A 26,478-nucleotide genomic window follows, 5' to 3' on the forward strand; every position below is an offset into this window, starting at 1 on the left:
TTTCTATCTCTATGTCTCTCTCTGTCTGTCTGGCGAGCGCACGCGCCCTATAACGAAAACCTCTCCAAAAAAAAAAAAAAGCAGTTTTCATGTGTGATCACGTCTAAGGCCCATCTCTTGCCATGATTCAAAAATGCCCTGTAGTTTACCAGATCTTATAATAAATACTGCAATACATTTAGGTATTTAAAATATATTCTTTGGGGGGCCAGCAGGTGGCACGGTAGTTAAGGATGTTGGGCTCCCACATGACCAACTGTGGTTCAAGTCCTGGACCTGGTGGCTTGCTTTCTCGCTTTACCTTTTTCTCTCTCTCTGGTTAAATTGCAATAATAATAATAGCAAATGGAATTAAATAAATAAATAATTCTTTTTTAAAAATAAAATATATTTAATGGGACCAGCAGATGGCATAATGGTCACATTGCTGAACTCCCATGTAGTCAATCACAGTTCAAATTCCAGATCTGGTGGCTTGAAACTCACACAGGTATTTGTGCATGCATGCCTAAAATCCCAAGAGGAGAATGGAGGAAAAGGAACTGTGGGAATGGCCATTCCCCCTAGGGGGTGATTTCTCCCTTTCTGTCTCTCTGTCTCTCCAGCAAGCACATGTGTCCTATAGCAAAAATCTCTCTTAAAAAAAAAAAAAAAAAAGGATATTTCTTCTCAATGTATAAGTCACTTTATACAGATACATATCTATCAGGTCATCCTGAAAGGCATGATGTCTTTTTCTATGTTTTTCTATGCAAAAATGCAACCTGGACTCCTAACGACCCAATATAAATATAGATACACACATACATATGTATATGTATACATCTCACTAGGCCTGCACATGGCACAGGGTAAGTGAATATGGTTCTTGAGATCTTACAACACATCACTCATCATCTCCATACAGCTAAAAGACGAGTGGAATCAGAAGGCCACACATTCAATCACTCGACAAATACTTACTGAGTGTCTATTATGGCATAATTGTTAGGATGACCATAAAAATTACTGTCTAGATAATAAGCAAAAAAATCTACTTAAGGGAACCAGCAGTTAGCGTAATGGCTATGTTGCTGGACTCCCACGTAGTCGACCGCGGTTCGCATCCCGGACCCAGTGGCTTAAAACTCACGCCGGGCGCGTGTGCACACGTGCCCAAGATCCCGAGAGGAGAATGGAGGAGAAGGGATTGCGGCGTGGCTATCCCCCCTGGGCGGTTTTTTCTCACTTTCTGTCTCTATGTCTCTCTCTGTCTGTCTGGCAAGCGCACGCACCCTATTATGAAAACCTCTCAAAAAAAAAAAAAATCTACTTACGACAATGGGGGTCATGTCAAAAGGCTATAGGCACTAACCTGAAGGAGTGCCTAGTATCCAAAAATAGTACACATCAGAAGGAATAATGACTACACGACTACAGTTGATTACAATACATTACATATGTAAAAATTCGTAAGTTCATAACAATATTACAAGAAAAAAATATATTGGGCACCTTTGTTGGGTTAATGCTCAGGCATCAATTCATAATTATTCTGAAAACTAGTAAATAAAGAAAAAGGAGGAGCCAGCAGATGGTATGGTGGTTGAAGGTGCTGAACTTCCACATGGCCAACTGCAGTTCAAATACCAGACCTGGTGGCTTGCTTTCTCACTTTCTCCCCTCCTCTCTCTCTTACTCTGTCCTTCTCTGATCAAAATAAAATAAATAAATAAAGTTCAATAAAATAATTATTTTTAAAAAAGAAAATATTTATCTTGTCTGTCCTATATCAACTATATTTCAGGATATCTAAATAGTTGACAAAGAAAAGCTCTTTAAAAAAATAACAACAGATAATAACTACAGAAAGAACAATAGAGACGTCAGCGGATAAGGTAGCGGTTATGTCGCTGAACTCTCACATAGCCCACCACAGTTCGAGTCCTGGGCCTGGTGGCTTGAAACTCAAGCTGAGTGGTGTGTACGTGAGTTCCCAAGATCCTGGGAGGAGAATGGACGAGAAGGGATTGTGGGATGGCCATGCCCCCTGGGGGATGAATTCTCACTTTCCCTCTCACTGTGTCTCTCTCTATTCTCTCTCCAGTAAACACACATGCCCTAAGGCCAAAACCTCTACCAAAAAAAAAAAAAAAAGACAGAATTAGTATATACATATTTCTGAACCCTAATGAAAGAACACAGCCTGGTAATAATCACCAAGGCGGTCGAAACGTCTGAGTTACAAAGTTATTAAGGAATCTCATAATGGCTGTATAATAAATCTAATATTCAGGCTTAACATTATGAAAAATGAAAAACAGTCATTATCTGTCTTCTGCTATCATGCAATAGTAATTACACAACAACTCAAATGAATACATATCAGAAAAAAAATCTGAATCCAAAAAGCCTCCCTATCTAAATACCAGTTGCCAGGAAATAATAGTGTAGTAGGTGGCAGGGGAAACAGGTTTGCCCAACTTTTTCATTAAAATAATAGACACATTGCGACCAGTAGGTGGCATGGTGGTTAAGGCGCTGGGCTCTCACATGGCTGATGATGGTTTCAGTCCTAGACCTGGCGGCTTGTGTTCTCACTTTCTCTTTCTCTCTCCCTCTGTCTCTGCCTCTCTCTGGTGAGCACGTATCTCTTGACACAAACAAAAAATAATAATAATAATAATGATAAACAAAATTAATTCTTTAAAAAAAAAACAATAATAAACACATCAGTAACTGTATGCATATACCTTGTAGCTTGCAGATTTAATTCCATCAGGAACTTCATCCTGAAAAAGAAAAAAAAATATTTTCAGATAAAATCTATTTTATTCCCTGAAAAAGATCTGTGCCAATGAGTATAACTAAAATCATGTTTCTTGTTCTTCTAATACATTAATGATACCCATAAATAACACTTTATATTTGCCTTAATTATACATCCTAGATAGGCCTATATGGCAATATTTACCGGTATAAAAATAAATTGTTCAAAACCACAACACCATTTTACGCCTACTAGGATATTATTCCAAAACAGAAAATAGTAGTGTTTTCAAAGAAGTGGAAAAACTGGAACTCTTCTGCACTGCTGGTAGGAATATAAAATGGTTCAGCCACTGTGGGAAACAGTATGGCAGTTCCTCTGAACAAAAAGAAAGGAATTACTATGTGCTCCAGCAATCCCACTTCTAGGCATACACCCAATAAGACTGAGAGTAAGGCTGAATGATTATGCTATAACCTGTTTGAACAGGTATTAGTACACCTATGTTCATCTAACAACATTATTCACAATAGCCCAAAGAGAGAAACAACCCCAAAAGTCCATCAACAGATGAATGGATAAACAATGTAACGGAAAAGCCAACTTCACAGAGAAAGAAAACAGAGGGGTATCTGCTAGGTACTGGGTGGAGGAGGGAAAGCGTTAGCACCATAAAAAAAAGTGAAATTAGAGGCCAGCAGGTGGCGTGGTAGTTAAGGGCTCTGGACTCTCACATGGCCAACCATGGTTCGAATCCTGGACCTGGCGGCTTGCTTTCTTGCTCTCTCTCGCTCTCTCTCTCATTCTGTCCCTCGCTGGTCAAATTAAAATAAATAAATAAATAAATAAATGAATAAAGTTAAATAAAATCATCACGTTACAAAAAATTGAAATAAAAAATATTTGCTTTTAAAGGCAAAAAAAATACTTCACTGGAAAGTATTTTTTAAATCTCTACTTTCACTGTAGAATACTTCAAATTTTAAAGTGCCGCAAATTCCAAAGTAAATCCAAGTGTTTTGTCCACTCCCAACCCTTACCCAGGAAATGTAAAGAAAAAATACACCCTAAAACAGAAGAAGGATCTTGTTTATACCTCAATTGATTTCATTCTGTTATATTATACACACAACTTTCTTCAGGTAATAAGTAATAAAAAGCAAATCTCAAACTAAAAGAACGATTAATTTCTCTAGTAAATCAAAGGATTATATTAACCACAAAATATTAATTCTATTATTATGAAGATAGTATACTTCAAAATAGATTTTATATTTGAATTTTAGAGTTTTTTTGTATGTTTGTCTAATTTTGTCAAAAAGCATGTGTACTCACAGGAGACAGAGAGAGAAAAAGAGGAAAAGTGAGAAAGCACCTCTCATGAGGAATGATTGCAATCCCTTCCCTTATTGAGATTCTGGGCACACACACACATACCTGGTGTGTTTCTCAAGTCACCAGTACGAGACTCTTGACCCTGCAGCCAGTCGTGTAGTCACCATAACTACCACGCCATGGGCTGACCCCAAAGCTTAGGTTTTTAATATGTAAATATCGAATGTTATATTTAAACTAAGAATTTAAATATGCGGGACCAGTAGATGATGTGATGGTTAGGTCACTAAAACTCCCATGTAGCTGACTATAGTCTGAGTCCCAGACCCAGAGGCTTGAAACTCACACAGGGTGCATGTGTGTGTGCCCAAGATCCTGAAAAGAAAATGGAGGAGAAGGGACTGCAGCGTGACCACCCCCTAAGGGGGTGATTCCTCACTAGCGTATGTGCCCTACAGGAAAACTCTCTCTAAAAAAAAAAAAAAAAAAAAAAAAAAAGAAAAGAATTCAAATATTATTTTAATTAGACCAGTTTTCTTTAAAAAGTTCTAGTGGATGAAAAAGATGTCACTTTTTAAAATTAATACATGCTCCTTACAGATTGACAAGGTTTGACAGCACAGTCCCTTCTTCCACACTGGTTGATGTCATTCCAGAAAGGACATGGCCTCTTCAGGTTTACCTGTAAAATCATAACAGAAAAGAGTTATAAAAATAAGAAGCTCAGGGCCTGCAGGTGTCATGGAGGTTAAGGTGCTGGATCCTACATGGCCAATCAGGATTTGAGCCCTGGACGAAGTAGCTTAAAAATCACGCCGTGTGCATGTGTGTATGTATGTATGAGTGTGCACCCAAAATTCCAAGAGGAGTCTGGAGAAGAAGGGATTACAGCATGGTCATTCCCCCACAGGAAGGTGATTTCTCATTTTCTCTCTCTCTCCCTCTCTGTCTCTCTCTAGCTAGTACACACATCCTATTGTACAAACTTAAAAAAAATTTTTAATTGATTATAATTGACAGATGTTGAATCATGATGCTATGATCTGGTCACATATAAAGTTACTTACCTGCTGTCAAGTTCCAAGGTTGCATAAATGTATAGTTGGTCTAAGTAAATTGGTAGAGCTGGTTAGAAAGACAGACTGGGACCAGCAGTTAGTGTAATGGCTATGTTGCTGGACTCCCACGTAGTCGATCGCGGTTCGCGTCCCGGACCTGGTGGCTTAAACTCATGCCGGGCCCGTGTGCGTGTGTGCCCAAGATCCCGAGAGGAGAATAGAGGAGAAGGGACTGCGGCGTGGCCATCACCCCTGAGGGGTGATTTCTCACTTTCTGTCTCTCTCTGTCTGGCGAGCACACGTGCCCTATAGCAAAAACCTCTCCAAAAAAAGAAAAAAAAAAGAAAGACAGACTACTACTAGACAGATTCTGAACAGAGGACCACTAGGAACCACAATAGCTCACATTACTGCTCAACTCATATTCTTTTTAAGCAAGAAATGATTAAGTAGAGAAGAACTGAACAATTGTGAACTTAGACTATAACTAAGTAATGAACTAAATGATCAGGTTTTCTAAAGTCTTCCAGCAGATTTCTCAGGATAAAATATCACAAATGACTTGTTAAAATACTATGGGTCGGAAAAAAAAAATACTATGGGTCGGGGCCGGCAGGTGGTGTGGTGGTTAAGGGTGCTGGATTCCCACACGGCCGACTGTGGTTTGAGTCTTGGACCTGGTGTCTTGCTTTCTCCCTTTCCCTTTTTCTCTCTGATTAAATTTTTTAAATGGTTGTAGCAAATGGAATTAAATAAATAAATAATTCTTTTCTTCTTTAGTATTATGGGTCAGAATAAAGTCATGCTTCTTCCCCAAAATCAGTAATCTAATTATTTTAATTAATTGAAGCCAATTTGATGTTTTAGAATATTATGAATTCACTGGGTTTTTTGTTTTTTTTTTTTTTTTTTTTTGGGGGATTTTTTCTCTATGGGGCGAAAAAGCGCTCGCCAGACAGACAGAGAGAGACAGAGAGACAGAAAGCGAGAAATCACCCCCCAGGGGGGATGGTCACGCCGCAATCCCTACTCCTCCATTCTCCTCTTGGGATCTTGGGCACGCACGCACACGCGCCCGGCGTGAGTTTTAAGCCACCGGGTCCAGGACGCAAACAGCGGTCGACTACGTGGGAGTCCAGCGACATAGCCATTACGCCAACTGCTGGTTCCCTCATTGGGGGTTTTTTTAACACTTATTTTATTTAACTTTTTTTCTTTCTTTCTTTCTTTCTTTAAATTTGACCAGTGAGACAAAATGAGAGAGAGAGAAAGTGAGAAAGCAAGCTGCCAGGTCTGGGACTCAAATTGCGGTAGGCCATGTGAGAGTCTACTGCCCTTAACCACCACGCCACCTGCCAGTCTCTGAATTCACTGTTTTAATAACATGTAACCATTTGTGTTCTAACTTCAATTTAACCAACTAGTTTCCTAACTATCTATAAAAAACTCATTACTGAAATTAAAAGTATCCAATAGATGATTTCAAAACCACATGGTTCCTTCTTAGGAACTGAATTTTCTGAATAAAGCCTTTGTCAGTTTTGAGGGTTTTTTTTTTTTTAGGGATTTTTCTCTTAGGGTACGTGCGTGCACTCGCCAAAGACAGAGAAACAGTGAGAGGGAAAGTGAAAAATCACCCCCCTAGAGGGGATTGCCACAAACCCTTTTCCTCCACTGTCCTCCTGGGACTTGGGGCACACATGCACATTCACCCAGCATGATTTTCAAGCCACTGGGACTGGGATTCACACCATGGTTGGCCATGTGGGAGTCCAGCCACCTTAACTACCACAACCCTGCTAACCCCAGCTTTTATCAGTTTTAAATAAAAATCACAATTTTGAAGTTAAGTAATTCTTAAGAAAATATAAATATCCACTTAATTTTGAAGTTAAGTAATTCTTAAGAAAATATAAATAGCCTACTTAAACTTTAAATAATCTTATACAAAAAAACTGAAAATACCTTATAATATCTAAAGTAGTCGCTTTCAAGAAGTTTTTGTAGCCTTGGGAAGAGTCTGTAGTTATTAAATTTATCAATGGTTTCAACATCACAGGTACAATCATCCAAGTAACCACTTTCCTGTTAAAAAAAAAAAAGAAATATTAAATTAAAATGTCCTAGATGCAAAAGGTTCTCTCTCTTCACACGGTTGTCATGAAATATCTCCCCCAATCATTTCTTGAGATGGATTATGACAATCATCTAGCAACGTTCTCGTTCTAGTATACCTATAAGAATTCAGTGGATAATTTTTTTCACAGCCCAGAGTTCTTTTTATTTACTGTTTAACACCTTTTTAAAATAACTTTTTTTTTTTAATTTTACCAGAAAGAGAGAAACACACACACAGAGGTAAAGCAAGAAAGCAAGTCATCAGGTCCAGGACTCCAACTGCAGTTGGCCACATGGGAATCCAGCGCCTTAACCACCCCCCATCACCTGTAAACCCCTTTTAAACACCTTTTATGCCACAAATTCATAGAGAATTGGTTCCAGAAGCTCAGGTTTCTTTCCACTGGTTCTCACAAAGTGTGCCTCTCTGGGTGGAGCAGGCTGGTGCTTCACTTGAGGTACCTTTCTCCTTGGTTTCCTTCTTTTTCTGGTTATTTTCCTTCACACGTTTTGGGAAGCTCTAGCTGCTCTTAGAATGCTCTGGGATCAGCAGAAATGGCATAATGGTTATGTTGCTGGAATCCCATGTAGTCGACCATGGTTTGAGTCCCGCAGTGTAAAACTCATACCGGTGCGTGTACATGTGTGCCCAAAATTCCAAGAGGAGAATGCAGAGAAGGAATTCCAGCATGGCCAAACTCCAGGAGTGATTTCTCACATTCTGTCTCTCTGTCTCTCTGTCTCTTCGGTGAGCACACATACACTATAGCAAAAATCTCTCTCTAAAAAAGAAAGAAAGATGGGACCACCAGTTAGAGTAATGGCTATGGCGCTGGACTCCCATGTAGTCCACCGCAGTTCGCATCCCGGACCCAGTGGCTTAAAACACACACCGGGCACGTGTGCGTGCGTGCCCAAGATCCTGAGAGGAGAATGGAGGAGAAGGGATTGCAGTGTGGCCAACCCCCCAGGGGATTATTTCTTGCTTTCTGTCTCTCTGTCTCTTTCTGGCGAGCGCACGTGCCCTATAGCAAAAACCTCTCCAAAAAAGAAAGAAAGAAAGAATGCTTAATATGCTCAATATAGCACATTAATTCTCTTGGCAAAAATCTTGCCCTTCACTTGTTTGTTCACAAGAATGCCAACAGCGTGCTGGGCAACACTGTACACGCTTCCAGAGTTGCCATGGTAACATTTGTGGGGCATTCCTTTTGAACAGTACCCATTCCCTTGATGTCTACAGTATCACCTTTCTTGTAGATGACATGTATGTCCCAAAGGAAGGACTCCATGTTTCCTAAAAGATCTAGGGAACATACAGCCGGTGCCTCTCCCCTTTCCCTTTGCGCTCATCACTTCGGTGAATTACCAGAAGATGGCTGCTCCAGGCGAAAGGAAGGTTCAACAGATACTTTTGCTGAGCTCAGAATGACAAATGCACCCAAAGCTGGTCACTTAGCAGCCATTTTGTAACTCAGCCCTCCAGGCCAAAATTCACCTGACCAAAGGTGGACATCTGGTCCCAACCAGGTCATGCACGGTCCCTTCCCTTGAATCTAAGAGGGAGAGATGTGTCTCCATGCGGCTAGCCAGAGACAAGTAACTCGGACCATATGCCATCACGTGAACTGAGGAGCATGTGAGCCAGTGGGCAGAGAGAGAGAAGACGTTTAAAGATGTGCAAAAGCAGAGACAGGAGCTGGTAAGCTACTGAGATTCCCTAGGGGTGTTCAGCTCTGACTTCCACTCATCTTCCCAGAAGTACAGCTGCATTCCCATCTTTAGCTTGCCTGACGCTTTTCTTTTTTTTAAAAATTCAGTTGTCGGGGCCAGCAGGTGGCATGGTGGTCAAGGGCACTGGATTCCTACATGGCCGACCACGGTTCAAGTCCTGGACCTGGTGGCTTGCTTTCTCCCTTTCTCTCTCTTCCTGTCTCTGACCAAATTTAAAATAATGATAATAATAACAAATGGAATTAAATAAATAAATAATTTTTTTTTTAATTCAGTTGTCTTTGTCTTTTCTTTTTTTTTAGTTTCTCACGAGATGTGTAGGTCAGAGACAAGCTTGGTGAATGAAGTGATATAGAACTTATAAAAGAAACAGTCATTCATGATAAGGATCTAACAACACTCAAATATTAGGCCATAACAAGTTTTATAGGTTTGGAAGAGTGCTTAAAAATCATTTCTTTGTGGTAACACTGAGAATGACCTGACCACAAAGCCAGTCCTGCTCCTTAAATGCTTAAACCTGAGGTCTTAACAATATTTACTATATCAAATTATTAACTGCACCTACATCAGGATACTATGAGAAACCATAATCAGTGTTATCAGTTGTGAAACTAAAAGCTTTAGACGTTTACTTGGAGCTAGGCAAAAATCTTAAAGAATTTACCAAACATTGCTTTAAGTAACAAATACACCATGATTCAAAAAATAGTAAGAATTAACCATACACACACACACACACACACACACACACACACACACACACGTTTATACATATATATACACACCCACATTATATCCTATCATGCTTTGGTCTTAATATTTGCATTGTAAACTACTTTGGATTAGGTTTTAGGGAGACCTATTGTCTACAAAAAGATAATTTAAAAATCTATGGGCAAAGAAGCAAATAAACAAATACTTTATTAAAATATTAAAGCAAGATGTTTCCCTTTGGAATATGTAAAATCCTACACTATCTTTTAATTTGAGAACAAAAAAGTACTAGAAATATGTCACCTAAAAAATAAGAATACTTTGAGTAATACAGTACTAACATTCAAGAATTAAGACTTTTCTTTCTTTTTTTTTTTTTGGAGAGGTTTTTGCGCTCACCAGAAAGACAGAGAAAGAGAGACAGAAAGCGAGAAATCACCCCCCCAGGGGGGATGGCCACGCTGCAATCCTTTGTACTCCATTCTCCTCTCGGGATCTTGGGCACGCGCGCGCATGTGCCCGGCGTGAGTTTAAGCCACCGGGTCCGGGACTCAAACCGCAGCCAGCTACATGGGAGTTCAGAGACCTAGCCAAGACACTAACAGCTGGTACCCAAGAGTTAAGACTTTTCTGATTTTCCTCATCTTATTTGCCTTGAACTAATTCAGTTTATAGAAATCTGATCTACATATTTTGTCATGTAATCACTATTTTCATTTCATATGCAAATTTGTCCTGGATTCCTACTAAAAATTCACAAGTACACAATAATCTTAAGAGTCCTAATTTTGGATATCAATACCACAAAATCGTTTCTAACCTAGATGATTTGATTTTTCAAATCATCATTTGATTTTCTTTTGAACGTTTAAAGCAGAATTTCCAAGGGCAAAAAAAAAGTAGCTATTGTTTCTCTCCTTTGATAACAGATTATTACACAGAGTAGCAGACAGGGACTGTAAAGGCTAAAAGGGACACGTGTAAGTAGAGACATGATGTCACAAAAGGGAATAAACACGCCAACAACTTGAAAGAGTCTGAAGCACTTCAATCCACTTTTCCTATCATGGGATTCACTTGCAAGGTCTGAATTTCGACTCAGCTGAGTAGCACCCCTTTTGGAAAGCTACCCCTCAGCGACTCCTCACCACCTGCAGGGTTCACTGCTTCTCCTACGATGCTCCCAAGACCCACGATGTACTACTAAGGACGAATTACCTCACAGTGCTGGGATCCTCTCTCTCATTCCTACCCATGAAAATGTCAAGTCTCTGAGAGCAAAATGTTTGTTCATCTTTGTATTCCCAATGCTTAGCACCGTATTGTAAAAAACACCCAGGATATGCTCAGTAAGTATTCTTGGAATGGATGGATGAGTTAACGAAAGCTGTCCACTGTCGTCACCCCTGGAGACAGTCTAATAGTACCCATCGCAGACCTACCATATCACGAGACAGTAGTACCTACCATTATCACCTATGGTGGTGCTCAGTGCCCCAGGGCACACACGCACACGTGGCATACAAGCGCTCACATAGCAAAGCAAAGTAAGCAGCAAAGGTAGACCACCCTTTGCACCCACCATTGTACCAAACCCTACCCTGACTGAAGAGCTCCAAACTGAAGAGGAATGCAAGAATGACCAGAGCAGGGATTGCATATAGGCAAGATACTATAGAGATGGCAGGACAAATGATAAATTTAGAAATCTGCCCCTCGGGACCAGTAGGTGGCACGGCCATATGGACTTCCACATGGCCAGTCAAGGTTCCAGTCCCTTGTGGCTTGCTTTCTTACTCTCACTCTCTCTTTCTCGGTCTCTCTCTGATGAGAGCACATGCCCTACTGCAAATTAATAATAATAAATAAAATTAAATAAATAACTGTTAAAAAAAAAAAAAAAAAGAAATCTGCTGGCCCTTATCTTGGATATGGAGTACAAGGGTCCTCAACTACAACAACAGGTAGCAAGCCCACGAAGGAAGGAAGTTAAGGGTGCCAGGGATTTCAGGAGACAGAGTCCAGCAAAGGAAAGGCAGGAAGATACTTAGAAATCCAAGCCACCTGACACTGCAAAAGCCTGCCAACAGGCAGCAGCACTGATCTCTGCACAGAAATCTACCAGGTATGGTGCCAGGCCCAATTCTAGAAACTAGAGAACAGGGCAGGCTTACAGAATAGTGTCAGGAAAGACCAAAGTAGAAATCCAGTTCATAAACCCAGCACACAATCTTGGAAACAAGGCAAAATTCTATTACCTAAAACTAAGACCGAAAGTCAGGTGCCAATCTGTAACAAGAAAGACTTCATGCTGTCAGGATGTGCCAAGGCTGCTTAAACAATTACTACTACCTTTTTTAAAGAATTATTTTATTTAACTTTATTTATTTGTTTATTTTAATTTGACCACAGAGCAACAGAGAGAGAAAAAAGTGAGAAAGCAAGCCACCAGGTTCAGAACTCAAACCGCGGTCAGCCACGTGGGAGTCCAGCGCCTTTAACCACCACACCCCCCCCGCCAGCCCCAGCAATTACTAGTACTTAAATAATCACCATCTCCCAAAGAGAAACAGCTCTGGCCCTAACATAGGAATCTGAATTTTTAAAAATATATATATATCCTTCCCTTGGGCTGGCCATGTAGTACAATGGTTAGAGAAGCTATATCCCACAGATCCAACTACATTTGGAATCTCAGTTCCAGCAGCTTGAAAAACACACTGGACATGAGTGAGTGCATGCCCCAAATCCCAATATGATGAAATGGGCGGAGGAGGTACTTTCTTTTGTGTGTGTGTGTGTGTTTTATACCCAGTTTATTATAAGCCAATTGTGCTGTTTATAAAAAAAAAATAAGACCCATATAAAAAGCCTCTTTACTCCTGAGAAAGGAGCAAACCTTGTAGTTTACCTGAGTACAGATATTTGTTAAGAATTCATATCTTTTACAGGTTTTACAAAGGTTAATAAAGTCTCGAGGGAAATCTCAAGCTAAACACCTCAATGTCCAGATGGTAGCAGCTGATAAACTGGCTCAGTGTCCTCCGGTAAGTTATCTATATACACAGTATAATCTATTTGAAGAGATCAGATGAGACTATATTTTTAAAAAGGCAAATTTTTGGGAACCAGCAGTTAGCGTAATGGCTATGTCACTGGACTCCCACGTAGTCGACTACGGTTCGCGGAGGTACTTTCTTTTGATGGGTGCTTTTCCCCCAGCCCCATGAATGCCCTCATACCCACTCTGATTGATGCATGCTAAAATTTGAAATTCACAGGACCAGCAGGTGGCGTAATGGTTACATCGCTGGACATAGCCAACCAACTGTGGTTTGAGTCCTGAACCCGGAGGCCTGAAACTCATGCTGGGCATGTGTGCATGCATGCCCAAGATCTCAAGAGGAGAATAGAGAAGGGATTGCGGCATGGTCATTCACCTGCGGGGGGGTGGGGAGGGGCGCGTTTGATCTGTCTCTGTCTCTCCAGTGAGCGCACGCACCCTTTTCAGAGCAATAATTTCTCTAAAAAACAAATTTTTTTTTTAACTCACTGCTCGAGGCTTCAAATAATCAACCCTAGGTAGGGCACCAATCTAACAGAGATAAAAAGACCCTCATTGAGGGATGTCAGTTATTTGTCTTCCATTTTTCTGAACTAAGTGTAAATCTATTGGTTTATTCACTTAGCCTCTCTCTGTTTACCTCTTACAGGAAATCACGAGGGTGGAGGACAGGACGAAGGGAGTAGGCCTGACACGTAACACCACCCAGATCAGGTCCTAGTCTTTTAAGAGATGGAAAGCCTTTGAAGGCCTTCTATTACAATCTCCCGAGCAGAACAGTAATCTCTGCAAATACGCCCAAGGAAGAAGCAGTGTGTAACAAGGGTTAGCGTGCAGAACCCTATCTGCCACTTAGTAGTTTTTTTGGTTTTTTACCTTACCCAACTTACTTAAACTCCTTAGGTCTCCGTTTCTTATCTTAGTACAAAATAATATTAGTTTCTATCTCAAAGATTTGCAATCAGGATAAAAAGCATCTGAAGAAAATGCTCAGTAAATGTTGATCATTATTATTACCCTACCTCTGCTTAAATGTCTCAAGTAAAGGAATCATACTATTCCTCAAAGTAGCCACATTTTTTCTTTTCTTTTAGAGAGATTTTTGTTTCAGGGTGCATGTGTTCACCAGAGAGACAGAGAGATGGAGAGAGAAAAAGTGAGAAATCACTTCCTGGAGGATGGCCACGCAGCAATCCTTTCTGCGTTCTCCTCTTGGGATTTTCAAGCCTTTGGGTCCAGGACTTGAACTGTAGTCCACTTTGTAGATTCCAGCACCTTAATCACTATGCCACCTGCTGGCCTCACCACAACATTTTATTTAATGAAAGAAAAAAAAAAAAAAAGGCCAAGTTTATAGTTAACATTTTCCCCAATATTTGACATCTGTAGTGTCCCTGGAACAAAGATCAAAATAACAGAAAATTAGCTTTAGAGGGAACCTCAGTAACTTTCTCTGATGGCTCTGGTTGATTTGACCAACTCAAAAGGCAAGAGAAAAGAAAACTGTACTGAATTGCTTGTTTGCAATTCTCTGATTAGAGGTATCCTCGAACTTGCAATAAAAGACAAAATAAGGGGCCAGCAGGTGGCAAGGTGGTAAAGGCACTGGACTCTCACGTGGCTGACCACAGCTCAGTCCCAGACTGGGCGGCTTGAGAATCACACCACGCACATGTGTGTGCGTGTGCGTGCCCAAAATCCCGAGAGGAAGGTGAAGGAGAAGGCACTACAGCATGACCATCCCCCCAGGGGGTGATTTCTCACGTTCCCTCTCACCCTCTGTCTGGCAAAACATTTTAAAAATTTTTAAAAAGAAAAAGAAAATGAAAAACACTCTCTAAATAGTTTTCTTATGTACCAAAATAATTCTAATGCTACAATAAGTTATCATTCTGCTTTTAAAGCACTGTAAGAATGTCTCTCTGTCTCTGTCTCTCCAGCAAGTACATTTTGCACTGTAGCAAAAAGCTCTCTCTCTCAAAAGAAAAAAAAAAAAGAAAGAAAGAAAGAAAAAGGCACTAAGCACACAAAGGGGAAAGGACAGTCTCTTGAATAGTGCTGGGAAAACTTGATATCCACATGCCAAAAAAAAAAAAAAAATTGGAATACCTTACACCAAACACAAAAATCAATTAAAAATGAATTTAAAATGTAAAAGTGGGGCCACAAGTGGCTTGGTGGATAAAGCATTGGACTCCCACATGGCCAAATACAGTTTCAGTCCCAGACCTGGCAGCTGACTTCCTCACTCCATCTCCCAACCCCCACCTGTCTTTCTCTGGTGAGCACACGAGTCCTATGGCAAATTAAATAATAATAAATAAAAGTTTTTCAAATTCTTCTCTTAAAAACATGAATACACATGTAAAATTAAGATCCTAAATCATAAAGCTCTTAGAAGAAAACATGTGAAAAGCTTCATGACTTTGGTCTAGGCAATGATTTTTTTGGCTATGACACCAAAAGCACAGGAAACACAACCGAAAACAAGCAAGTAAGACTACATCAAGCTAAAATGCTTCTGCATAGAAAAGGAAGCAATCATGAAAATGAAAAGTTCTCCCCTCCCTACAGAACGGGAGAAAATATTTGCAAACCATTTATCTGATAAAAGGTCAATATCCAAAATATATAAAGAGGTCATAAAAAAAAAAAAAAAAGAACTCATACAACTCAATAGCAATAAACAAATAACTTGATTTAAAGATAGGCAAATGACCTGAATAGACATTTTTCCAAATGAAGATATACAAATGGCCAAGAGGTACATGAAAAGGTGCTAATCATTACTAATCATCAGGGAAATGCAAACCAAAACCACACTAAGACATCATCTCACACCTGTTCAGACAGTTATTACCAAAAAGGGAACCATTATATACTGTTAGTGGGAATGTAAATTGATATAGCCATTATGGAAAACAGTCTGGAGTTTCCTCAAAAAATTAAAAATAGAACTACCATATAAACAAGCAATTTTACTTCTGAGTATATACCTAAAGAAAAAAAATCACTATTTTAAAGAAATATCTGAGGACCAGCAGTTGGCATAATGGCGCTGACTGCGGTTTGAGTCCCGAACCCGGTGGCTTAAACTCACACCAGGCGCATGTGCATGCACGCCCAAGATCCCAAGAGGAGAATGGAGGAGAAGGGACAGTGGCGTGGCCATCCCCCCTGGGAGGTAATTTCTCACTTTCTGTCTCTCTGTTGCTCTCTGTTTTTCTGGTGAGGGCATGCTTTCTATAGCAAAAACCCCTTAAAAAAAAAAAAGGAAAAGAAAAAGAAATATTTGCACTCCCACATTCACTGCACTATCATTCACAATAGCTAAGATACAGAAGCAATCTAAGTGTCTAAAAAGGGATGAACGTATAATGTGATACATACACACACAAACTAGAATATTATTCAGCCTAAGAATAAAGGTTGGGCCAGAACATGGCACGGTGGTTGCATCATTGGACTCCCACATGGCTGACCACAGACTGAGTCCTAGACCCAGTGCTTTGAAAATCATGCCAGGCACATGTGTGTGCATGCCCAAGATCCTGGGAGAGCAGAGAAGAAGGGGTTGCAGCGTGGCCATACCCCTAAGAGCAGGTTTCTCACTTTCCCTCTTGCTATCACCATCTTTCTCCAGTGAGTGCATGAGCTTTAAGGCAAAAACCTCTTTAAAAAAAAAAAAACTAGGAAATCCTGCCACTTGTGACACTGTGGATGAATCTGGAGGACACAGTGTTAAGTGAAATAAGCCTGACACAGGAAGACAAATGCAGACTGTATGATCTCACTTGCATGTGGAATCTAAAAAAGTCAAACTCACAGTAACCAAAAGTAGAAGAGTGTGGTTACCAAGGGTCAGGGAGTGGGGGAAAGAGGGAGATGTTGGTCAAAGAATAGAACTTTTAGTTCTAAGATAAATACAGGACTGACTCCATGGCGCAGCAAGTAATGTGCTGCTCAAGAGAAGCTGGATCCCACAAGGCGACTGCTGCTTGAATCCACAGCCTGGTCGGCCTACAATATGGTGGACGCAAGCACAATCCGACAAGTTGGAGCACTGGAAGAAGGGGACCTCAGCATGAACAGACCCCATGTGGATGGTGCTCATTGTGCCTGTCTCTCTCTCTCACATGTACACACAGGCTCTACCATGAATAAAGAAAGTAACTCTAAAAGATGAAGACATTCTAGAGACTTAATGTACAAATTAATGTACAAACTGAAAATTTGCTAAGACGGGACCAGCAGATGGTGTAATGGTTACATTGCTGGACTCCCGCATAGTTGACTGTGGTTCGAGTCTCAGACCCAACAGCTTAAAATTCATGCCAGGTGCATGTGCACGTGTGCCTAGAATCTCGAGTGGAGGATGGAGAAGGGACTGTGGCGTGGCCATCCCCCAAGAGAGGGATTTCTCGCTTTCTGTCTCTCAGTCTTTCTCTGTCTCTCCAGCATGCGCAAGCACCCTGTAGCAAAAATCTCTCTCCACAAAAAAAAAAAAAAAAAAGAAAAGAAAAGAAAAACAATTTGCTAAGACTAGATCTTAAGTTTCTTACCATACACGCACATACAGAAAAGGTAATTATGTGAGCCAGCAAGTGATGTGGTGGGTAAGGCACTGGACTCCCACATGGCTGACATGGTTCAAGTCCTGGACCCAGTGGCTTCAAAATCACACTGGGTACATGTGTGTGCATGCCCAAAATCCTGAGAGGAGAATGGAGAAGAGATTGTGGCATGGTCATTCACCCTGGGGGGCTGAATTCACATTTTCTCTCTTTCTGTCTCTGTCTCTCTTCAGACCATGTACCCTGCGGCAAAAATATGAAAAAAGAAATAAAAGTAAGTTAATATGTTAATTAGCTTAATTATTAATTGCAGTAATGTTTCCCAATGTATAACAAAACATCACAGGTGGGACCAGTAGCTGGCATAATGGTTACATAGCTGAACTCCCACATAGTCAACTATGGTTCAAGTCCTGGACCCAGTGACTTAAAATTCATGCCAGGCTTATGTGTGTACATGCCCAAAATCCCAACAGGATGGAGGAGAAGAAACTGTGGCACTGCTATTCCCTCGGGGGACAATTTCTCACTCACTCTCTCTCTGTCTGTCTCTCTGGCAAGTACATACGCCAGATAGCAAAAAATCTGTCTCTACAACTAAAAACATGGTACAACTTAAATATATGCAATTATTTGTCAATTATACCTCAATAAAGTTGGGGAAAGATATATTAAAATGTAAATAAATGCATGTGCCCAAAGTGTGCTTTATTTGGTGAAAAACTTTAGGTATATTCAATTTCATTGTGCTCTGTGACCATGAAAATGATTCCTTCATTGACCGAGCACACTGGCACAACTCTGTCTATGGAAATACCAGATTTTATACCAGGTGGTGAGCACCACTCTAAGGATATGGAATGCTGAGAGCTATTTTGCTAAAACTTTAAATTGTCAAGTAAATCAATAAAGGGCAAACATCACAAAAATATTGCTTCCACATACTTTATTCAGAAAAGCCAGGAATGAGGAAGGCACTCAGGGTCAATGGACACCTCTCTGGAATAACTTGTTTAAAAAATCCCTCTGAATAAATTTTAATCCTGGGCTTATTTCCACTCACCTCCCAACATACTATCAAGTGATTCTTTCATGGTCCAGTCACTCTGGCTAGTGATTAAAACATATTTCATGTCGATCTACTAAGACATCTGACAAGTTAAACCTGCTAAAACACACGTTTGCAAAGTGCATCTACAATATACTCCAAACTAAAAAGAATCCTTTTTTTGGAGTAGCTATTATAGATTATCTAAACTACTCCTCTTTCATTAGCCTAGCAGAGAGTTACTGCACTCTAATAAGTGGACCTGAGTGTTAATAGCACTAGCACACTAAGATTGAGAAAACAGATCTGGCCTAGTGGTCGGGGATTAGGATCGCACTTGGCCAACTGCCCAGTTCGAGTACTGGCTCTGGTAGTTTGAAAATCACACTTGGGAAAAAAAAAAAATCACACCAGGCACATGTGCTTGTATGCCCCAAATCCCAACAGGATGGAAAAATGAAGAAGGGACGGTGGTGTAGCTAGCTATGCCCAATTGGGGAATGCTTTCTTTTTTTTTTCTAAAGGGTTTTTTTTAAAGAATTATTTATTTTATTTGTTGTTTTTGTTATTATTATTATTATTTTATTTGACCAGAAAGAGAAAAAGGAAAAGTGACAAAGCAAACCGCCAGTTCCAGGACTCAAACCATGTTCAGCTATGTGGGAGCCCAGCACCTTAACCACCACACCATGTGCTGGTCCCAGGGAAATGCTTTCTTCCTCTCCCTCTGTCTCTCTTTTTCTGGTGAATACATGTGCCCTCCAGAAATTTAAAAAAAAAAAAAAAAATTGTAAAACAGTTTACCAGAAGGAACATATACAGTATTATAAAATACAACAGAGAGGGACCAGCAGTTAGCGTAATGGCTATGTCGCTGGACTCCCATGTAGTTGACCACAGTTTGAGTCAATGGCTATGTCGCTGGACTCCCATATAGTTGACCACGGTTTGAGTCCCGGACCTGGTGGCTTAAACTCATGCCGGGCGCATGTGCATACCCAAGATCCCAAGAAGAAAATGGAGGAGAAGGCATGGCCATCCCCCTGGGGAGGCGATTTCTCGCTTTCTCTCTGTCTGTCTGGCGAATGCATGCACCCTATAGCAAAAACCCCTCCAAAAAAAAAAAAATACAACAGAGAGAGAGTATATGGCTAAAACCACTGTATATAAAATTACAAATGGTATCAGATGGCAATTATACTAACTACTATGATTTAATCATTAAAGAATGTATTCGTGTACTAAAACACATTGTAACTATTGTTAGTAAAATTCATTTAAAAAAGACTGATAAACATTTGAGCACATAAGAGTTTACAAAACTTGTTTCTACTTAATTTAAATGTAAAAGATTCCATACAGCCTCCATATCTGAGCTTTACTATTCCTACTGAAATAATAATACACCCTAGGGGACAGCCCTCTGAGGGAGGAGCTCAGGTTCCGATACCAAGGTCTCCCTGAACATATCAGGCACACACGTCTGTGATCTTAGCGGGCTGAGGCTGGCGTGGATCTAGGCAGAGGGACCTTGTTAGAGGTGCACCTCTCTCTCTCTCTCTCACGGAACAGAGAAATAAATGAAACTTTAAAATATGTTTATATCCTGAGATTCTATGAACTAGAGGGACTATGTTTTTACATTCCTTCTCTCTAATAATACATAATGGGGCAGAAGAGCAGATGGGGTGATGGTTACGTTGCTAGACTTCCACGTAGTCAACCATGGTTTTAAGTCCCTGACCTGGCAGCTTAAAACTCACACCAAGTATGTGTGTATGTGTGCCCAAGATCCCAAGAGGAGAATGCAGAAGAAGGACTTGCCATGTGGCCATCCCCCCCAGTGGTTTCTCACTTTCTGTCTGTCTCTCTGGCAAGCGCACATTCCCTATATCAAAAATCTCTCTAAAAAAGTAAATAAATAATGATACATAATGGGGCAATAATTGTCTACAAGAAACGAGAAATTGTAAAACATTTTGATTTGTCTCAAGTCTATACCTACTACAATAAACACTACAAGCCTATTTTAAAGGAAGAACGGGTCCTGAGCAGAGCTGTTTACAAAAACTATACATGTGTTATGTTAGACATACACCCAGAGATAGGAAAAAGCTTATTTTCTGTGAAAAATTTTAAAAACAGAAAATTTTTACAAGTTTTTTTTGTTTTGTTTTGTTTTGTTTTGTTTTTTAAGTAAAGGCAGAGGATTAGAAATCAGGAAGATTCTGGGACCAGCAGATGGCATAACGGTTCCATTGCTGCACTCCCACATCATGACCGTGGTTTGAGTCCTGGACCTGCGAGCTTAAACTCAAGCCGGGTTGTATGTGCATGCGTGCCCAAAATCCCAAGAGAAGAATGGAGGAGAAGGTATTGTGGCATGGCCATCCCCTGGGAGGTAATTTCTCACTTTCTGTCTCTCTGGTGAACACAAGTGCCCTATAGCTCTCTCTCACGGAACAGAGAAATAAATGAAACTTTAAAATATGTTTATATCCTGAGATTCTATGAACTAGAGGGACTATGTTTTTACATTCCTTCTCTCTAATAATACATAATGGGGCAGAAGAGCAGATGGGGTGATGGTTACGTTGCTAGACTTCCACGTAGTCAACCATGGTTTTAAGTCCCTGACCTGGCAGCTTAAAACTCACACCAAGTATGTGTGTATGTGTGCCCAAGATCCCAAGAGGAGAATGCAGAAGAAGGACTTGCCATGTGGCCATCCCCCCCAGTGGTTTCTCACTTTCTGTCTGTCTCTCTGGCAAGCGCACATTCCCTATATCAAAAATCTCTCTAAAAAAGTAAATAAATAATGATACATAATGGGGCAATAATTGTCTACAAGAAACGAGAAATTGTAAAACATTTTGATTTGTCTCAAGTCTATACCTACTACAATAAACACTACAAGCCTATTTTAAAGGAAGAACGGGTCCTGAGCAGAGCTGTTTACAAAAACTATACATGTGTTATGTTAGACATACACCCAGAGATAGGAAAAAGCTTATTTTCTGTGAAAAATTTTAAAAACAGAAAATTTTTACAAGTTTTTTTTGTTTTGTTTTGTTTTGTTTTGTTTTTTAAGTAAAGGCAGAGGATTAGAAATCAGGAAGATTCTGGGACCAGCAGATGGCATAACGGTTCCATTGCTGCACTCCCACATCATGACCGTGGTTTGAGTCCTGGACCTGCGAGCTTAAACTCAAGCCGGGTTGTATGTGCATGCGTGCCCAAAATCCCAAGAGAAGAATGGAGGAGAAGGTATTGTGGCATGGCCATCCCCTGGGAGGTAATTTCTCACTTTCTGTCTCTCTGGTGAACACAAGTGCCCTATAGCAAAAATCTCTCAAAAAAAAAAAGGAAGATTCATAGAATCACATATTTTGAGCAACTATCACTAAAACATTATTATCAAGAGAACTTAAAACATACAACAAAAAATTATGTTGTTAGGATTTGATGTCAACTAACAGGCAGTAACTGATCAATTTTAGGTGCTCATGTGGATCCATCAACCCACCTGAAAAATCAGTTCCAAAATAATGTGCAAATGGCTTACTAAGCAGGACAAGTTTACGAATATGCTTCTGATGGTATAGGCCTCACATCCTGTACTATATTTAACTCCCTAATATTTACTGAGCACTGATTATGTGCCAGGCTTTACACTGTCAAACATCAACATTGTTATTTATCTCTCAAAACTCATTCACGGTAGGCCTCAACAAATGCTTATTGAATTTCATCCCATTATTTGAAGAACTGTATACATTTTACTTCATTGACTTTCTATGTCTAAACACATGATGCTCTGGATCAATTCAGAGCTGACATTCTATGAACTGAAACCTATAAACCAGGCACCCATGCAAGGGTGCGAGGAGGGGTGTGACGTAACCAAAGGCAGAAGTGGTAAGGGACAGGCAACAGGAAGTTAGAAAAGACGATTAACAAAACAACCAACAGGACCTTGCAGCTCACTGGATAGTGTACATAAAGCAAGATTTTACACATTAGGTGAAGATGTAGTTTTTGGCAATATTTACTAAATTGTTTTTTAGTTTGTTGTCTTTTATTTCCTGTTTTTGTTTGTTTCTGTTTTTTAATTGACAGAGGGCACATGTACCTAACTTGTTTAAGTGCTTAGAACCAGGCCTCCCACCAACCCCCAATCAACATTATTGACTAAACTGTAAGCTTTTCGGATCGTGTCAGTTATTTCTGTAGCCCAAACATTCGAATCAATGCCTTATACTATACACAGTGGATATAAAAATCTACTGAATGACTACGACCGTCATCTCCTTTATTTTTTTCCCTCCACTTTGTTCTTTGTTCTCTCGGTCAATCTGTTCTGTCCGAATACATGCTTGTCTCCACCCTTCTCTGCATGTCTATGCATCACTGTCCCTTGCCTTTCTTCTCCCCTCACCCTCATTTCTTCCATTTCTGGCCATAATAGAACGAATAGAAACCTGAATTTGTTTCATTTATTGAATTAGAATTGATGTCTCTGTTCTAAACTTCTTTGAGTAAGCTATTTAAAATTTCTCTTTAAATTGTTTTTTACTACGTGACCCTCAAATTACCATTTTTTAAAGTTGACTCTGCAAAGAAAAGCAGGCAGTCACTTACATGCTAACAGGAAAAGAAAGAGGTCTAACAGATTTTGTGTTGAGGGAGTATTCCAATCTGAGGATACTGTGAAAGAGGAAAAAAGCTTAACCAATCAGACTATAAGTAAATAAGTGTAAATTTTTTTTTTGGAGAGGTTTTTGCTATAGGGCACATGCGCTTGCCAGAAAGACAGAGACAGAGAGATAGAAAGTGAGAAATCACCCCCCCAGGGAGGATGGCCACACCACAATCCCTTCGCCTCCATTCTCCTCTTGGGGCCTTAGGCACACATGTACATGCACCCGGTGTGAGTTTAAGCCACTGAGTCCGGGACTCAAACCACAGTCGGCTACATGGGAGTTCAACAACATAGCCATTACGCTAACTGCTGGTCTCAGTGTAAATTTTTTTTTTTAATTTTTTTTTAGACTTTATTTATTTTAATTTGACCAGTGAGGGACAGAGCTAAAGCAAGAGAGAGAGGGAAAGTGAGAAGGCAAGCCACCAGGTCCGGGACTTGAACTGCAGTTAACCATGTGAAACTCCAGCGCCCTCAACTATCATGCTATTGCCAGCCCCAGTAAATGTAAAACATTAAAAGTTCCCCAATTTTAAGCAGATCTCTAAAAAAATTATTAAGGAAAAAAAAGTAAACATTGAAGAGCTCAACATGTATTTTTATTCCATTATCTGAATGTTCACAATGTACTTGAATATGTTACATTGGTCATCTTCTTTCAGTACTAAATACTTTAGAATCACTTATTTTGGCCTAGTGGCTAAAGGAACTGGACTCCCACATGGCCAACTGCAGTTTGAGTCCAGGACCTGGCGGCTTGCTTTCTCACTTTCTATCTCTGATCAAAATAATAAATAAACTTAAATAAAATAATTTTAAAAATAATTTTTACAAGACCAGCAGTTAGCGTAACATCTATGTTGCTGGACTCCCATGTAGTCAACCACAGTTCAAGTCCCGGACCCGGTGGCTTAAACTCATGCCAGGTGCATGTGCATACATGCCCAAGATCCCAAGAAGAGAATGGAAGAGAAGGGATTATAGCGTGGCCCTCAGGGGGTGATTTCTTTTTTTTTTTTTTTGAGAGAGATTTTCGCTATAGGGCGCGTGCGCTCGCCAGACAGACAGAGAGAGACAGAGAGACAGAAAGCAAGAAATCACCCCCTGAGGGCCACGCTATAATCCCTTCTCTTCCATTCTCTTCTTGGGATCTTGGGCATGTATGCACATGCACCTGGCATGAGTTTAAGCCACCGGGTCCGGGACGCGACCCGCGGTCGACTACGTGGGAGTCCAGCAACATAGATGTTACGCTAACTGCTGGTTCCCAGGGGGTGATTTCTTGCTTTCTGTCTCTCTGTCTCTCTCTGTCTTACTGGTGAGCGCCTGTATCCCAGAGGAAAAATCCTCTCAAAAAAAATTTAGTAAAATAAAATAAAGTCACTTATTTCTATCTTATTTTTAGATATTTAATATTTATGCTCTGCTGTATTTGTGATCAGAAGAAAATTGACCATTTTTTCCTTTTAAGTATTTTGGGTCCTTTCAATCAGTAGGAGCCTATTCTATTAATCTTGTATTAGTTTAAAAGCAGCAATTTTCTTTCAAATTCCCTTACAAGGTCGCAGAAAACATGTTTCACCTCATCTCCCAAATCACTGAGCAAAACAACAAAATTCAAGAAATCGAAGCAATACAAGAGATAACTGCCCAGAAAGTGGTGTGGAAGTTAAAGCTGCTGGGTGTCACATAGCTGGTTCTGCAGTTTGAGTTCCAGACCAGATGCTTGAAAATTGAAAAACAAGTGGGCGGCTAAGCCCATGCCCAGAATCCCCAAAGGAGAATGGAGGAGAAAGGACTGTGCAGCCATCCCCCTGGAGAGGGTGATCTCTCATTTTCCCTCTCTTTCTTTCCCTCTCTCCTGCTAGCACATTCACTATACCAAAAACTTAAAAAGATGAGATACCCTTCCTCTTAATATTTAAAGAGTTTTGGGGGCCAGCAGATGGCACTGTGGTTAAGGTACTGGACATTTCCACATGATTGACCACAGTTCAAGTCCCAGACCTGGTAGCTCGCTCACTCGCGCTCTCTCTCTCTCTCTGTGTGTGTGTGTGTGTGTGTGTGTGTGTGTGTGTGTAAATTAATGAATAAATAAAATTAAATAAATAATCCTTTAGGGACCAGTAGTTAGCGTAATGGCTATGTCGCTGGACTCGACTGCGGTAGGAGTCCTGGACTGGGTGGCTTAAACTCATGCCAGGCACGTGTGCATGCGTGCCCAAGATCCTGAGAGGAGAATGGAGAAGGGACTGCAGCGTGGCCATCCCCCCTGGGGGATGATTTCTTGCTTTCTGTCTCTCTGTCTCTCTCTGTCTCTCTGGCAAGCGCACGAGCCCTGTAGCAAAAACCTCTCCAAAAAGGACGAATAAATAAATAAATAATCCTTTAAAAATAACTAAGTGTTTCTTTCCTCTGTGATAGTATCACTTCCCCTACACAAATAGATGTTAGTTCTGATCATAAATAATAAAACCTACTTAAAAGCCGTAATTTTGTATAAAATGTCATTTTTATCAATAGAAGTCAATCAAAAGGTTCCTTTAACAAAAGTAATGATATCGAAATAACAGATTTTGAAGATACTGGAAATATAAATTTCTTTCAATTTATTGTTCAAAGAATCTACATCTCTTATTCACAAAGGAAGTGTTCATAAGGTTGTAATCAAACTTTTGCACTGAAGATTAAGGGCCATCCTCCCAATTCGGACCAGCTAGGTAGGTATCATGGTGAGCATGTCATTACCTTCATGAAAAAGAAAGCGCACCCAGGAAAAGGAGCAACAGGAACACTGCAACCCCAAAGACACCAGGCGGCTGGACTCAGAAGAGCCACAGGTAGCCACGCTCCAGTGACAAGGAGCACTGAGAGCAGATCCCCTACACAGCCGACCCCAGCCAGAAAGGCCGGCGAAGGCACCCCGCCCAGGTACCGGGTACACAAGTTCCAGTTCAGTTACAAGTAGAAAAGATCCAGATTCTGTGAAAACAGCAATAGTGAGTGCACGTTTTACACTGTGCACACCCTTCCCGGGCAAGGACGACCAATAAAAAGATGCATTAAGCCAAATCAGGAAAAAACATACCGCGTCCACCGTCACCCCTCGCCCCACGCCTGGTCTGAAGTGCAGACTTCCAGGCTGCCGTGAGACTGGTCCACGCCAGCCCGGCGAGCTACCGAGGACTCAACGCCAGCCGCCGAGCGGAGGCGCCCGGCACTCGTTCTGGGCTGGAAGACACGCGAGGACGCACCGCAGCCCTTCACCGGGGCGCGCGGGACCGAACGCACAGCGGAGGCGCGGACCAGCGGCACGGACGCGCGCACCCCTCACCTGGCAGAAGCACCTCTGCGCCGCCGTCTCCGCAGGCTGCTGCCC

At 40.7% G+C, this 26,478-nt stretch overlaps 1 protein-coding gene and 1 long non-coding RNA gene across 5 annotated transcripts in view; one reads left to right on the forward strand and one right to left on the reverse strand.

Moving 5' to 3' along the window:
• ERO1A (endoplasmic reticulum oxidoreductase 1 alpha) overlaps nucleotides 1-26,478 on the reverse strand; it is a gene marked incomplete at its 5' end in the record, with an annotated part of 67,738 nt that extends 41,260 nt beyond the window's left edge. For all 3 annotated transcript variants that reach the window (XM_027776623.1, XM_027776622.1, XM_027776624.1), the window contains 4 exon segments: nucleotides 2,733-2,771; nucleotides 4,683-4,766; nucleotides 7,108-7,227; nucleotides 26,434-26,478. In XM_027776623.1, the coding sequence (XP_027632424.1) occupies nucleotides 2,733-2,771; nucleotides 4,683-4,766; nucleotides 7,108-7,227; nucleotides 26,434-26,478 (288 nt within the window).
• Nucleotides 10,686-26,478, forward strand: part of LOC102493070 (uncharacterized) — a 30,822-nt gene continuing 15,029 nt past the window's right edge. The window contains exons 1-3 of one of the 2 annotated variants that reach the window (XR_003551431.1): nucleotides 10,686-11,060; nucleotides 12,663-12,758; nucleotides 17,583-17,600. This is a non-coding gene — a long non-coding RNA (uncharacterized LOC102493070). Of the gene's footprint in view, nucleotides 11,061-12,662; nucleotides 12,759-17,582; nucleotides 17,601-26,478 lie in introns of those variants that run through there. The other variant, XR_001371299.2, reaches the window with a different exon arrangement.

This window comes from Tupaia chinensis, unplaced genomic scaffold (assembly GCF_000334495.1).
Source record: "Tupaia chinensis unplaced genomic scaffold, TupChi_1.0 Scaffold000688_1, whole genome shotgun sequence".
NCBI lineage: Eukaryota > Metazoa > Chordata > Mammalia > Scandentia > Tupaiidae > Tupaia > Tupaia belangeri.